General features: G+C 37.8%; 1 protein-coding gene across 7 annotated transcripts in view; it reads left to right on the top strand.

Moving 5' to 3' along the window:
- The window catches only part of WDR7 (WD repeat domain 7), a 429,516-nt gene that overhangs the window by 126,678 nt on the left and 286,908 nt on the right, over positions 1-15,930 (top strand). For all 7 annotated transcript variants that reach the window (XM_064294478.1, XM_064294472.1, XM_064294474.1 and 4 more), the window contains 2 exons: positions 731-1,500; positions 3,232-3,320. In XM_064294478.1, coding sequence (XP_064150548.1) covers positions 731-1,500; positions 3,232-3,320 — 859 coding nt within the window. The remainder of the gene's footprint in view (positions 1-730; positions 1,501-3,231; positions 3,321-15,930) is intronic.

Genomic DNA, 15,930 nt, shown 5'->3' with positions numbered 1-15,930 from the left:
GTCCTGGAGGGGACAGGTGGTTTAACTTGCTTGCAGTAGAAGATAATAGGGAGCTGTGGCTGGAGATGAAATTGGACAGGCAGGCGGCAGTATGTGCTGAGGATTGTGCGTTGCAAAGAAGTCTGGATTTTATCCTTGGGTTATGAAATGCCATTGAAACCTCTTAAGCTGGAAAGAAACATAATCTGATGGAAGGAGAATTGAGACAGAAGAAAGGCCAGTTGAGGGAATTTGGCTATAATTTTATATGGCAGAAGAGTTGATTGTCAATTTAAAAATAATTTTATAAAGAAAGTTATTTGTTCATTCTGCTAGGTTTAGGATTACATGAGTTAGACATGGTCAGTCCCTGATTTTGAAATGGTCCCACAGAGTACAAGAAAATGTAAATACATAAAGCAACTAGTTACATAAATACAACAAAGCATACAAATATGCCATAAAGAACTTAAAAAACCTGCTGCTGTTGAGTTGATTCTGACTCATAGCAACCCTATAGGACAGAGTAGAACTGCCCCATAGGGTTTCCAAAGAACGGCTGGTAGATTTGAACTGCTGACCTTTTGATTAGCAGCCAAAGCTTTTACCCACTGCACCAACAGGGTTCCCTAGGTCCCTATAAGGACAGCTGAGTAAGTATTTTAATTCCTTTGGCTATTTATTGTTCATTATTAAGTTATGATATTAAAAACTTTTAATTATAACCATCTTTTAAAACTATTTATTGCAGGGGAATTTACCTAAATATTCTCATAATTCCCTGATGGTTCAAGCAATAAAGACAAACCTAACAGACCCGGACATACATGTGCTCTTTTTTGACGTGGAAGCCTTGATTATCCAACTCCTGACTGAAGAAGCCTCTAGGCCGAATACTGCGCTTATTTCCCCAGAGAATTTGCAAAAAGCATCTGGCAGCTCAGACAAAGGGGGCTCCTTTCTCACTGGAAAACGAGCAGCAGTCCTCTTCCAACAAGTGAAAGAAACTATCAAAGAGAACATAAAGGAGCATCTCCTTGATGATGAAGAGGACGATGAAGAGTTAATGAGGCAGAGAAGGGACGAAAGTGATCCTGAATATCGGGCCAGCAAATCGAAGCCATTGACCCTATTAGAATATAACTTAACTATGGACACTGCAAAATTGTTCATGTCCTGCCTTCACGCCTGGGGTCTGAATGAAGTCCTGGATGAAGTCTGTCTTGATCGCCTTGGGATGCTGAAACCCCATTGCACAGTGTCATTTGGGCTCTTGTCGAGAGGAGGCCACATGTCACTGATGCTGCCTGGTTATAATCAGGCTTCCTGTACACTGTCCCACGGGAAAGCAGACGTAGGAAGGAAGCTGCTAGCAACCGAAGGAGTAGGAAGGGGAACTTACGGAGTGTCCCGAGCCGTCACCACACAACATCTCCTGTCTATCATATCTTTGGCAAATACCTTAATGAGTATGACCAATGCAACCTTTATTGGTGAGCATATGAAGAAGGGCCCTACCAGGTATGACAACGACAGTTTGATTTCTGACACTTTTAAAAAAAGAAACTGGTTTTATTTTTGTCCCTGCTTATTACTTTTTTTTGGCTGTACAGAGTTTATTCATTTAATGTCATTTCAGTGTTTACCCTTTACATTTTGAAACACAGTTAGATCTCCAGTATGAATGATTGAAAACGTAATAAAATTACACATTTTTATCTATACGCAGGCATATTTAGTAGCTATTAAAAAAAAGTTTGGAATCAGAGTAGTAGGTCACAGTTTAGCTTTAACAAATGAGCTAGTGCTTGAGTAATTATGATCCTAGAGTTGTATCTACTTAAAGTTTCCACTAATATTCTATTTAGAATGTATATTTGGTTAAAATGCTTTGCCTCATTGTGACCCATGATATGTGTTTAGTGACTGGCTTCAGAATTTTATGAAAAGTACAGCCAGAATCTTTCAGTGGGGGTAGTAAATGTTCTTATACCAAGCCAAAGCCAAACCAGTTGTTGTTGAGTCGATTCCATCTCATGGCGCCCTCATGTATTGCAGAGTGGAACTGCACTCCATAGGCTTTTCACGGCTGTGGCCTTTTGGAAGCAGATCTCCAGGCCTTTCTTCTGAGGTACCTCTGGGTGGGTTTGAACCAACAGCTTTTCAGTTAGTAGCCATGTGCTTAATTTTAATTGTTCGTGCCGCCCAGAATACTTAGCTTAAGTTGCAATTTTTCTCAAGTCAAGAAGATAACTTTTTAAGCCCTGATTTTATTATACCCTGTTGAGATTTGAGGATATCAAGATTTTTTTTTAATCTAGCAAATACTTATATAGCACTTAGTTTGTGTAAGGCTCTGTTCTGAGCACTTTACAAATGTTATCTGATGCTCTTAACCCTATATGGTAGGTACTTTCATTGTTCCTTTTTTACAGATAAGAAAACTGAGGCACAGAAAGGTGAAGCAATTTGCCCAAAGTCAAACTGCTAGTAAATGGTAGAACCAGAATTCAAATTGAGACAGTCTGCCTCTAAAGTCCCTGGTACACTTAACCCTTAATGCTTCAGTGCATGTCTACAATTTCTTAATGTCTTATTACCTTTTTCAAGGAGTCCCTGGGTGGCACAAGTGGTTAACTGCTCAACTACTAGCTGGTGGCTGGTGGTTTGAACCCACCCAGAGGTGCCTCAGAAGGCAGGCCTGACGTTCTGCCTCCAGAAGGTCATAGCCTTGAAAACCCTGTGGAGTACACAAGGGGTCTCCATGAGCCGAAATCAGCTCCGAGGCAACTAACAACAACAAACTTTTTCAGATTTTAGGGCTGAATATTCTAGAGCTCAATTTATTGACCCATGAATTCGTTTGGACCAGTGATACAGGGAAAGTTGGAATCTCAGAATACTAATATTGAGGAATGAAAGACTCTAGCTATGATATTTATCTGTCGTTCATAGTACTTTGAAGTGCTTATAAATATTTCTTAAACTAGCATCAAACATAAATTGTAGATATAAAATTTTCACTTGCTACTTGTTTGTCATTTAATTATATCATTTAATTGTTTTACTCTATTACAGTTTGAAGTAGAAAGTGTTAATAGATACAAAACAAAAAAGATTACTATCCTTTTGGAACAGTAAATTGAAGATGTCCTGTTTTTGTATCTTTTGCAATTCATTTGGAACTAGGAAATTTAATGTGAAAATGTTTTTTATATATATATATATATATATCTTTTTCTTTTTTTTAAGGCCACCTAGACCAAGCACCCCAGAGCTTTCTAAGGCAAGGGGTTCCCCTCCATCTTCCAGTAATATTGTTCAAGGACAGATTAAACAAGGTAAAATGAAATCTTACTAAGTAACTGATGTGGCGTTTCAGTTGTAGAAATTGAGTAGGCATAGCTAATGTATAATCATAATATTTTGTTTGTCTCAGGTTGTTAAAAGAGAGAAAAGTTGTTATATTGCAGATGTAAATGTGGCTAATGAAGATGTCATTTAAAAATAAATCAGGTTTATTTAGAAATTGATAAATGAGCATATTTCACATAATTTTATTGTACTGTTTTTGACCTAATTTTTATATATTAGGGGCACCTTAACTTGACAACACTAGGGACTTGATTGTATGTATCTAGGATTTAAAACTGTACCTATTTTTTAACAACATTTGGGAATGTTTAAATTCATAGTTCCATGCTGTAGCTAATTTGCCATTTGCCAGTAGTTTATACATTGTGTTTCACTGGTGGAAATCCTTGTTTGCAACTATCTGTCTTTTCATTTGAATCACTATATACCCTAACTTCAGTTTATAGCTTTGTTTTTCATCATGGGATAAAAGAGAAGAAAGGTTGAGTTTCTTTCCTTATATTAAGGATCTTTTATGATCATTTTGAGACTGACAGATGAGCTGTTGGAGAGAGCGGGAGCTCCCTTCTGCTTGCAGAGCTTTCCTTCAGGCCTGGAGTTAAAGCTCAGGCTCACAGCACGTGGTGGAGAGAAATAAAGAAGTGAGCAAGAGAAGGGTCTCCTTCTAAATGAGGACTTCTTAGAGTTTGTTTTTCTTTATTACCATTATTTTATTTTATTTTATTGCTGTTGTCGCTTTTGTTTTTTAATTTCCAAACCATCAAAGAGTAGTTCTGTAAGTTTTGTTAAATAAATAATAGTCCCCCAACTTGGTATCTGTACTTTTTGGCCTCTCCTAGGACAAGTGCTTTTATTTCTTTTAGCTGGTTATTTGATACTTTCTTTAATATCCTTAAATGATATGCCTGATTTTCAGTTTTAGGCACTGTCCGTTGCCTTCTCACTCTGGAAGATGATGCTGTAGCTCTTGCACTCTTTATGCCCACTTGCATCCTTTATTTCCAACCCGAGATAGTCACCTTCTCATCTTCCTGCCCTCTCATCAAAGTACATTACAAACATTTCTATCATATATGTAACTAAAAGTGGAATTTCTGGATATGTTTATCTTCAGCTTTAGTAGATACCATTAAGTTTTATTCCAAGTGAGAGACTATTGTGCACCCACCAAAATGGTTAACATGAAAAAGATGGAAAACACTAAGTGTTGGCTAGGATGTGGACCAATGAGAACTCCTACACACAACTGGTGAGATGTCTTAGCCAACACCTAATATTTTCCAGTCTTTTTCAACTTAGCCATTTTTATGTCATTTTTGTCTTTGTTCCTTTGTATGTAATGTATTTACTTTTTTTACCCTGGCTGCTTTTAAGATTTTCTCTGTATCAGTGGATTTCAGCAATTTGATTATGAGGGATCTTGTGGTATATTTTTCTTCATGTTTCTTGTGATTGGGGTTCATTGAGCTTCTTAGATCTGTGGGTTTATAGTTTTCATTAATTTTGGACCATTTATTTCTTCATATATTGTGTATGCCTTCCCCTCTTTTCTCTCTTTGTTGTTATTGTTGTTAGATGCCATTGAGTTGGTTCCAACTCACAGTGACTCTATGGGCAACAAAATCAAACACTGTCCAGTCCTGCACCATCACTCACAGTCGTTGCTGTTTGAGCCCACTGTTGAAGCCATTATGTCAATCCATCTCAATGAGGGTCTTCCTCTTTTTCACTGACCCTCTACTTTACTAAGCATGATGTCATTCTCCAAGGACCGATCCCTCCTGATAACATGTCCAAAGTATGTGAGACGAAGTCTCGCCATCCTCACATTGAAGGAGCATTCTTGCAGTACTTCATCCATGACAGATTTGTTCATTCTTCTGGCAGCCCATGGTATATTCATTGATGTTCTTTTATTTTTGGATGCTTTTCTTCTCTGTGCATTTTGTTTTAGATAACTTGTATTGCTATGCCTTCACATTCGCTAGTTTTCTTCTGCAATTTCGAATCTGCTGTTGATTCCATCCATTGTAATTTTTCATCTCAGATATCGTAGTTTGCATCTATAGAATTTTGATTTGGGCCTTTTTTATATCTTCCATATCTCTACTTAACTTTTTGAATATACACAATACAGTTATGATAACTGCTTTAAAGTCCTTGTCTGATAATTCTGGTATCTCTGTCTGTCAATTCTAAGTTGGTTTCGATTGATTCATTATTCTCCTCTTTATGAACTGTGCTTTCCTGCCTCTTTGCCTGTCTTGTAATCTTTGATTAGATGGCTTCATTTTAATTTTACCTTAATGAGTAATGGCCATTTTTGTATTCTTATAGATATTCTTGAGCTTTGTTTTAAGGACTTTGCCCAGTGCCCCGTGAACTATGAGATTTTCCAGTCTGGCTGGTGAGAACAGGCACAATTTCTGGCCTTTTGGAGAGTTCTTTCCCCAGTCTTTTGTGGTTTCCTTACACAGATATGGAAACCCTGGTGGCGTAGTGGTTAAGTGCTACGGCTGCTAACCAAAGGGTCGGCAGTTCAAATCCACCAGGCGCTCCTTGGAAACTCTATGGGGCAGTTCTCCTCCGTCCTATAGGGTCGCTATGAGTCGGAATCGACGCGAAGGCACTAGGTTCTGGGTTACACAGATACGCTGATCGGTATTCTGCTGAATACCTGAGAGAGAGCCTCTGAAGATCTCCAAGGTTTTCTCTTCTTGCAACTCTGTCCTCTCTGTCCAATGAAGCCTAGCTGCCTTGGTCTCCCCAAACGCTCAGCTCTGTCTCTTCAACTCAGGAGTCTTCCAGGCTCCTCCTCGGTCCCCCTGCTCCATGTGGTTTTGCCTAGAAACTCTCTCAAGGCAATAAGCTGAGACAATCATAGGGCTCACCTTGTTTGTTTCCCATATCTTAATCCTTCTTTGCCTAATATTCAGTGGCTTGAAAACCATTGTTCTTTGTATTTTGTCTTTTTTTGTTTTTCGGTTGTTTTAGGTGCAATTATATATCTGGTTCCTTTTGCTCCATCTCGGCCAAGTAGAAGTTCCTCTCCCTTTATTTTACTTCCCTTTCCCTTCAAGCATTCTAAATATAACCTTACCTGGATAAAGTAAAAGTCCTTTATGTTGCACAGAGTTTTAATATTTTTCAGTTATCATTTCAAGGACAAATGGAAATAGACTTACATGGGTAAGTGACTTGCCTGAAGTGCAGTTAGTAATGGTGGTATGATTAAAACACAGCCAGCATCTTTTAACTCCAGATCCTATGCTTTTTGTATAATTTCATGTATTTTTTTCTTTTCTTTTTAATTCACTGAAAATATCTTCCAGGATAGGCCTTACAGATCATTTAGTTAACTTAAAGCTTCATTTAAGATTGCCTCCTGTTAGGGATATTCTTTGTTGTTATTGTTGTCATCATCATTATCATTCCTAATAGTTGATGTTGTTTCTTAGACTCCATTTTTTCCCCTCTGTAATCATAGTAGATACAAGCACCCCAGTATAATTTGTATCATTATCATGGCGTTTTACATACCCCACCCCTCTTGTGGTGTTAAATTTGTTCACCTGGTCAGGTATGAGGGTTTTAAAGTTGGAATACTTTATTATGCCTTCTCTCAGTCGGGAAAACAGTGAGAATTGAGTTTGTGTGTGTGTATATAGATATATGTTGTTGTTGTTAGGTGCTGTCGAGTCTCATAGTGACCCTGTGTAACAGTATGAAACACTGCCCAGTCCTGTACCATCCTTACAATTGTTGCTATGCTTGAACCCATTGTTGCAACCACTGTGTAAATCCACCTTGTTGAAGGTCTTCCTCTCTTTCACTGACCCTCTACTTTACCAAGCATGATGTCCTCCTCAGGGACTGATCTCTCCTGATAACACAGCCAAAATACCTGAGACAAAGTCTCACTATCCTTGCTTCTGAGGAGCTTTCTGGCTGTACTTCTTCCAAGACAGATTTGTTTGTTCTTCTGGCAGTCCATGGTATATTGAATATTCGCCACCAAAACCATGTAATTCAAAGGCATCAATTCTTCTTCAGTCTTCCTTATTCATTGTCCAGCTTTTGCTTGCATGTGCTATGATTGAAAATACCCTGGCTTGTGTCAGGTGCACCTTAGTCCTCAAAGTGACACCTTTGCTTTTTAATACTTCAAAGAGGTCTTTTGCAGCAGATTTGCTCAATGCAATACGTTGTTTGATTCCTTGACTGTTGCCTCGATGGGTGTTGATTGTGGATCCAAGTAAAATGAAATCCTTGACAACTTTAATCTTTTCTCCATTTGTCATGTTGCTTATTGGTCCAGTTGTGAGGATTTTTGTTTTCTTTATGTTGAGATGTAATCCATACTGAAGGCTGTAGTCTTTGATCTTCATCAGTAAGTGCATCAAGTCCTCTTTACTTTCAGCAAGCAAGGTTGTGTCATCTGGATATTGCAGATTGTTAATGAGTCTTCTTCCAGTTCAGATACCCTGTTCTACTTCATATAGTCCAACTTCTCGGATTATTTGCTCGGTATACAGATTGAATAGGTATGGTGAAAAAATGCTGGCACAACTGGAAGGTTGGCGGTTCAAAACCACCAGTGGGTCTGTGGGAGAAAGATGTGGCAGTCTGCTTCCATAAAGATTTACAGCCTTGGAAACCCTATAGGGTCACTATGAGTTGGAATTGACTCAACAGCAGTGTTTTTTTTTAAATATGTATATATTTTTGTAAGTATGTGTGTGTGTGTATATATACATATATGTATTTTTTAAGCATTTTTTAAGACCATAACCCATCGCTATCGAGTCTATTGCTGGTCATAGAGACCCCATAGGATAGAGTAGAGCTGCCCCATAGGGTTTCCAAGGAACAGCTGGTGGATTTGAACTGCCCACCTTTCGGTTAGGAGCTGAGCTCTTAACCACTGCACCACCAGGTTTAGGAATTTCCCTTTGGAAAGCACTGATGTTTCAGTCTTATTAGTGTGTATATAAAGGTCGGCAATCTCTACTGAGAGAGAGTGAGGTAGTAAAATACTTTAGGATAATATTATGAAATGCACTTTCTGTTCGAATATTGAAATGAATATATAGAGTAATTATTTTTTCAAGAAATATTTGTTAGCACTTTTTGTCTCCAAACAACTCTTTTTGGGGGTCTAGAAATTTTAGAAATGTTAGTCTGATGTATGTTCTCTTGAGTAGTTTATGTCTATTATATCATACATGAATATAAATAACCAATTTAGGGTAGAAAGTGGTAAAAGATATAGACAAAGAGCTCTGAGTTCTCTGACTACGATTCAACAGTTAGAGCTTATATGTTGTTGTTGTTAGGTGCCACTGAGTCAATTTCAACTCATAGCTGCCCTATGTGATAGAGCAGAACTGCCCCATAGCGTTTTCTAGCTGTAATTTTTAAGCGAGCAGATTTCCAGGTCTTTCCTCCCACAGAGCTGGTGGATGGATTTGGAACCACTGGGTGGATATGAACCACCAACCTTTTGGTTAGCAGATGAGTGCTTATACCAGTATACCACAGAGCACTTTAGAGCATTACATAGAGCATGATATATATTCGTCTTTCTACCCTTCTTTTACATTGTTTTTCTTTTAAACACTTTCCTCCTTGTTTTCTTCTCCTGACTACCACTGCAGTGCAGACTGACTCACAAGCCATTGTTCAAGTTGGACTGCATACATGAATATGCTCTTTCCAATAAACTGTCACTTACATGTTGGCTAATACTTGTTCAGCTGCAAAGTAATCTATATGGAGTAAAGATTTTAGCTGGGAGTTGGACTTTTTGGACATTTGGGTGTTTAGCTTATATACTTTCCCGTAAACAATATCAGGGCATTTTATTGGAAAATAATTTCTTCATAAGAGGATTATTTTGTTTAACAGTGGATTTGCCAATTCAATGTTTGCCAGTAATTAACATTTACTGACAGTCCATGTATTTTTTTGTTAGAGATATTTATTTATTAGATACTTGATTTTGCAGTTTATGAAACATTTCATTTGAAAGAGGGATCAGAAATGTCAGCCAAATTTTTGTTCATGGTAATATAGCCCTAAATCTGCCTGTGGCTTTAGGCTTTTCTATGTCTGACATACAGTAGTTCTCTTGATTTGTTTAATAATTTCATGACATAATTCTTCGATCTGTGTCTCTAGTGCCTATCTTGATTGTAACCATTTTTTAATGTTTATGTAGTTGTATGTTTATTTAGTGTTAGGTATACAGTCAGGTCTAAGCAACATAAAGATTTGAAGTTATGTTACATTATTTGTAATTTTGTTTTTCAGAGATGGGTTTAACCTAGGTTATCTAAACTCGGAAGTATGAGGCAGTCATTGTTAATTTATCTCAGGAATCATTTACATAAATTAACCAATAATTTCTTACTATTCTTTTCTAGAATCTATTGCTACACATTTGAACTTGGAGGCCATGCCTCAAGTCCCTTTATGGGTCTGAGAACCCCTTAAAATTTCCTTTGTTTTAACTTAATGTACCTTTTTTTTTTAAAGTTTGACTATAACTTTGATCAGTTTTGGAAGCTCAAAGCGTGGGAATATTTTTATGTTTTGTTCACTGATTTATCACAAGTGCTTAGAACAGTGGCTGATAGATAGAAGGAGCTCAGTAAATATTTACTGAATGATTGAACCTATAGATAGTCTCTCTTTGTGCTCCTAGAGTCAGTTTGTCAATAAGTAGGTGCTGAGGTGATAAGGGTTGATAAAACGAATCCCTGCCCTCAAGGCTTTTATGTCTAGTGGAGATCTGTAAGAGTGTAATTTATAATAATATTTTAATTAGTTGTTTGCTTGTTTTTCCTACTAGACAGTACCTTGAGAGCAGGTACTGTGTCTTTTTGTGTTTTTATTTGCTTAGCCCAATACATGGCACAGAGTAGGCACTTATTAAGTGTTAATTAAATGAAGTAGAAAATCTTTATATACCTAATTCAAGTTAGTGTTTATGTTATAAATTTCTCTTTTATTATAGTGACCTCTATCCACTGTTTCTTGGCCTTAGGGAAACGCATTTATTTATTCTGAGTATGTTACTAATGAGAGGGGGTCCCAGGGTGGCACAGATGGTTAAGCACTCAACTACTAGCTGAAAGATTGGTGGTTCAAACCCACCTGAGGCACCTCGGAAGACAAGCCTGACAGCCTGCTTCTGAAAGGTCACGGCCTTGAAAACCTTATGAAGCAGTTCTCCTCTGCATACATGGGGGTCACCATGAGTTGGAATCAACTGAATGGCAGCAAACAACAAGAGTAATAGGGGAGACCTTTTACAGAAGGTTTTCTTTAACTCCGTGGCTGGAGTTTAAGGTGAAACTATCATCACATTTGTACTTACTCCAATCCTAATATAATCCAGTGGTGCTGTAGAGGTTGGAAGTAGTGTTACTCTATTTTTCAAATATTATCAGCAGTCACTTTTGTAATGTTGCCTTGGTAGATGTTTGTCTGTTTATCCGAATGCTGTCCTGCACTGTTTAATTCATCCTGCCTTCTGTTGTCTGGAACTTTGTGCTCCTCCATTGTACTTAACTGTTTGAGCTCTTCTTTTACAGTGTTTTAAGGATTTTTTTTTTCTAATAATGTTTGCTAGTATATTTCTATATCGCTTTTAAATGTGTTAGATACTGTTCCAGATGTAAATGAAAGGGTCTAGATTATTAAAGGTTGGCAGTTCGAATCCACCAGGCGCTTCTTGGAAACTCTATGGGGCAGTTCTACGCTGTCCTATAGGGTTGCTATGAGTCGGAATTGACTTGATGGCAATGGGTTTGGTTTTTTTTTTAGATTATTAATGAATCTATCACTTAAATAAGGTTTTCATATTTTTTGTGTATCAGCACTATGATGAATGATATGAATAAATTTATCTCATGAATAAATGATTTACTGAGTACACACCACTCACTTTCCTCTGTTTTTCACTTACTCCCCACAACAACCCACCTTAACAAGTTTGGCCACATTACCCAAGAACATTGTAGTGACCTCCTAGAACAGGGGTTTGTTTATGATATGCATTGTGTACAGAAATACTAATTGATGAAGTTCCACAAAAAACTTTACCTGGGTGTAAGTAGTACTTTTGAAATTCTCATAATTGCTGATACAGTTGCTTTTTTTGTTACTCCGTTTCAAAATGCACGAACATATTATTTATATGGCATGTACTTATTTTCTCTGTGTAGTTTCTTCTAACATTACTACTAACCAACAATTTAATTAGTTACGTTTCACTTCATTAATTGTACTTCAGGAAAAAGAGTGTCATTGGACTTCTTAATAGTAATCCGGAGCTACAGGATACTGGAGTAGGTCCTTAAAAACACTGAGGGAAGGTGATCTTTTGATTTTAGAGTTCTTAAACCAAACTATCAATCAAATATAAAAAGGCAGAGTAAAAAGATAGTAAATTTCTGTAAAAGTGATGAAAAAATTTGGAAACACGAAACCAAACCCATTGTCATCAAGTCAATTCCCACTCATAGTGACCCTATAGGACAGAGTAGAACTGCCCCATAGAGTTTCCAAGGAACAGCTGGTGGATTTTGGTTAGAAGCTAAATTCTTAACTGCTGCGCCACCAGTAATTGATGTCAGTGAATTATACAAGGACAAATGGTTGAAATGACAAAAGGTATATATATACCCATTGCCATCGAGTCGATTCGGACTCATAGTGACCCTGTAGGACAGAGTAGAACTACCCCATATGGTTTTCAAGGAGCAGCTGGTGGATTCAAACTGCTGACCTTTTGGTTAGCAGCCAAGCTCTTAACCACTGTGCCACCAGGGCTCCATATATGTATGTATATATGTATGTGTATATATATATATATATATAAAAAAAACCCACTGCCGTAGAGTCGATTTCAACTCATAGCGACCCTACAGGGCAGAGTAGAACTGCCCTGTAGAGTTTCCAAGGAGCGTCTGGCGGATTTGAACTGCCGACCTCTTGGTTAGCAGCCATAGCATTTAACCACTGTGCCACCACGTGTATGTATATGTATGTATTTACCACACTTATAAAAAGGTAGAATAATGACATTTTCAGCCATGTAAGATCTCAAAAAATTACTATATTGTATACCTTTCTTCATCAAGATACTGAAAGATGTCCTTCATCAAAGTAAACCAGCAAACCAGGCAAAAAGAAAAAGAGCTGGCATCCAGGAGACTGGGCAGCTCATTCAGGAGAGCAGGCAGAGGGGATTTGCAGGATGATGGTGGAGGGAAGTCTCCATGGCAGCCATGCAGCAAGTGGGGCAGGGTGTGAGGGGGCTTCCAGAGGGATGGTTCTGGGAAAAATGAAACTGGCATGTGGAAAATCATTTAGAGGACAGATTTAAGAAGAAGAATTAGGAACATGGAAAACAATGCAAATAAAAAAGATAATTTTTAAATTAAAAAAAAAAATGAACAAGTTGTCTAAGGAAGGAAATGTGATCTTAGTAAGCTACTTGGATCAACTTTGAACAGAATTCATAGAGAGATAATAGAAACAATTAGCATTGATATAAAAAAGTATGATGTAACTATTTTGGAAAGTTGATGGTAAAGGAAAGGATAATGGTTAGGAGATGGTGGTTTGTCAAAGCCAAATCCTCATCTTCCACAATATTGGTAGAGACCCAGTAGCTAAGGTCTGTCTTTGGTAATCAAGAAATTGTAGTATTAGCATGTTATTTAGTAATATGGTAGTAAATGCTGGAAGAAATAGCTAAAAAATTGAAAATGGTTGCCTCTCAGAGCCAGACGTGAGTGTGAGGGGGAGGAATCCCATTTTTCAAGATGAGCTTTTCTGTACTGTCCGAGTTATTAATCTGTGTGCCTGTCTTGTTGCCCTGAAAAATATGGGCTCAGCTTGGGTTCATGTTGTTGGACCACCCTTCTGTTGGCCATATTAAAATATTCTTAATTAAGGTACAGTGCCATCTTATATAATAATTAAATAGCTATCTAATCAGGCATATTTTGCAGATGGATCCAAGGGATTTAGTTTTTTGATTATTTTTATTTTTTTATTATGCTTTAGATGAAGGCTTAGAGAACAAAATAGTTTCTCATCATTTAGTACACACATTGTTGTATGACATTGGTTAACAACCCCACGACATTTTAACACTCTCCCTTCTTAACCATGGATTCCCTATTACCAGCTTTCCTGTTCCCTCCTGCCCCAGGGCTGGTGTGCCCCTTTAGTCTTGTTTTGTTCCATGGGCCTGTTCAATCTTTGGCTGAAGGGTGAACCTCAGGGGTGACCTCATTACTGAGCTGAAAGGGTGCCTGGGGGCCATGCTCTCAGGGATTCTCCAGCCTCTGTCAGGCCAGCAAGTCTGGTCTTCCCTTTTGAGTTATAATTTTGTTCTACATTTTTCTCCAGCTCTGTCCAGGACCCTCTATTGTGATCCCTGTCAGAGCAGTCAGTGGTAGTAGCTGGGCACAATCTAGTTGTACTGGACTCAGTCTGGTAGAGGCTGTGGTAGATGTTGTCTGTTAGTCCTTTGGACTAATTTTTGCCTTGTGTCTTTAATTTTCTTCGTTCTTCCTTGCTCCTGAGGCGGTAAGACCAGTGGAGTATCCTAGATGGCCGCTCACAGGCTTTTAAAACCCCAGACGCTACTCACCAAAGTAGAATGTAGAACATTTTCTTTATAAACTGTGTTTTGCCAACTGAGCTAGATGTTCCCCAAGACCATGATTCCCACAGCCCTCAGCCCAGCAATTTGGTCCCTCAGGGAGTTTGGATGTGTCTATGGCACTTCCATGACCTTGCCTTGCAGTGGTTGTGCCGGCTTCCCCAGTGCTGTGTACTTTCTTAGCCTTCACCAAAGTTACCACTTATCTATTCAGTGTTTTTGCATTCCTACCCCTCCTCTCCCTCGTAACCATCTGAAATTGTTTCTTTTTGTATGTAAACCTATTCATGAGTTTTTATAGTAGTGGTCTTGTTCAATGTTGTAATTGACTTATTTCACTCAGTATAATGCCCTCCAGATTCATCCATGTTATGAGATGCTTTACAGATGCGTCATTGTTCTCTACTGTTGCGTATACTCCATTGTGTGTATGTACAACGGTTTGTTTATCCATTCATCTGTTGATGGATATCTAGGTTGTTTCCATCTTTTTGCTATCGTGAACAATGCAGCAGTAAACCTGTGTGTGCGAATGTCTATTCTTATGACGACTCTTATTTCTCTAGGATATGTTCCTAGGAGTGGGATTGCTGGATCCCATGGTATTTCTATTTCTAGCTTTCAAAGGAAACCCCATATCGTTTTCCAAAATGATTGTATCATTTTGCATTCCCATCAGCAGTGCATAAGAGCCCAAGGGATTTAATTTTTGAAATAGACATAGGACTCTACATTAAGGCATTTCATCTTTATCTGGGTCCAGTGGTATGGTACTACGGGACAGCATTATAATGGGGTTTGTAGATGTAGTCCTCATGATTACTGGACACATATTCATGTACTCACACACACACATTTATACATACAAGTTATAAAGCTTCCTTTCTTTAGAAAACAATTACGAGTGTATTTGTTTTCTAGCTTTCTGGTCATTATAATGTTAGAATTATTGATATAGCTTTTTACCAACTTCTTCTCAGCATTAGAAAATGTCATTGAAGTGGGAATTTTTCGGATAACAAAATGAAGAAGAATTAGCTTTCTTGCCAAGTTTGCATTCATAGCAGTGTCACTGCACCAGTTGTGACAATTGTAGAACGCGTTGGAGACACGATATGTTCTGATTAATCCAACAGGATGTTGCATTATCTACTTGCAGGCTTTAAAAAAAGAGATAATGAAAGCAGAATTAAGGATTTATCCTAATGGTTCATTGACTTAACAGGTGATTAGAATGCCTGTCTACCAAAGATGTAAAAATGTAGTCATAAAGGAAGTTTATACAAAGGCAAACGCTGCACCAAGATTTCTGTGCTAGACAGAATGCCCAGTGTCCAAAAGCTCTATATTAAGTCAGTGGCGTTTGGCTCTACAAAGTTTATTTTGTTTCTAATTTTTTTATGTTTTCTCCTCCTCCTCTTTTTTCTCTTCCCTCCCCACTCCTCCTGTAGCATCATGGTTACCATGTAATAGTTTAGATAAAGTGATTCATCTTTAAATACTTTAATTCATTTTTTTAGTGTTAAACTTTGAAAAAATTTCTTTAAGCATTGCTTTTGTGTTTTCTGGTTTCTTTTTCCTCTGAAAAATGTATCGAAAAGACTGTTTGTATTTATGTACCACAAGGCTAATGACGTTTACACAAATACGTTGAGAGTACTTGGTTCCTAGTTTTATTTTATGTCCTGTATATGTTTATAATATCACAATGGCAGTAAGGAAAAATGGAGTTTAGAATCAGATTTCAAAAGAAGACTGAAATATATTTGTTCAAAAATAGAAACTATGGATGTTGTAACATTGAGTCCACATGTATATGCCATTTAAAGGGAAGCCAGAGCATATGTGTGCCTATATACGTTGCCACACAAGTTTGTTTATCTTCATCTATC

This window comes from Loxodonta africana, chromosome 11, assembly GCF_030014295.1.
Source record: "Loxodonta africana isolate mLoxAfr1 chromosome 11, mLoxAfr1.hap2, whole genome shotgun sequence".
Taxonomy (NCBI): domain Eukaryota; kingdom Metazoa; phylum Chordata; class Mammalia; order Proboscidea; family Elephantidae; genus Loxodonta; species Loxodonta africana.
Note: the sequence above shows the minus strand (reverse complement) of the source record. Positions and strands in the feature narration are given on the sequence as shown.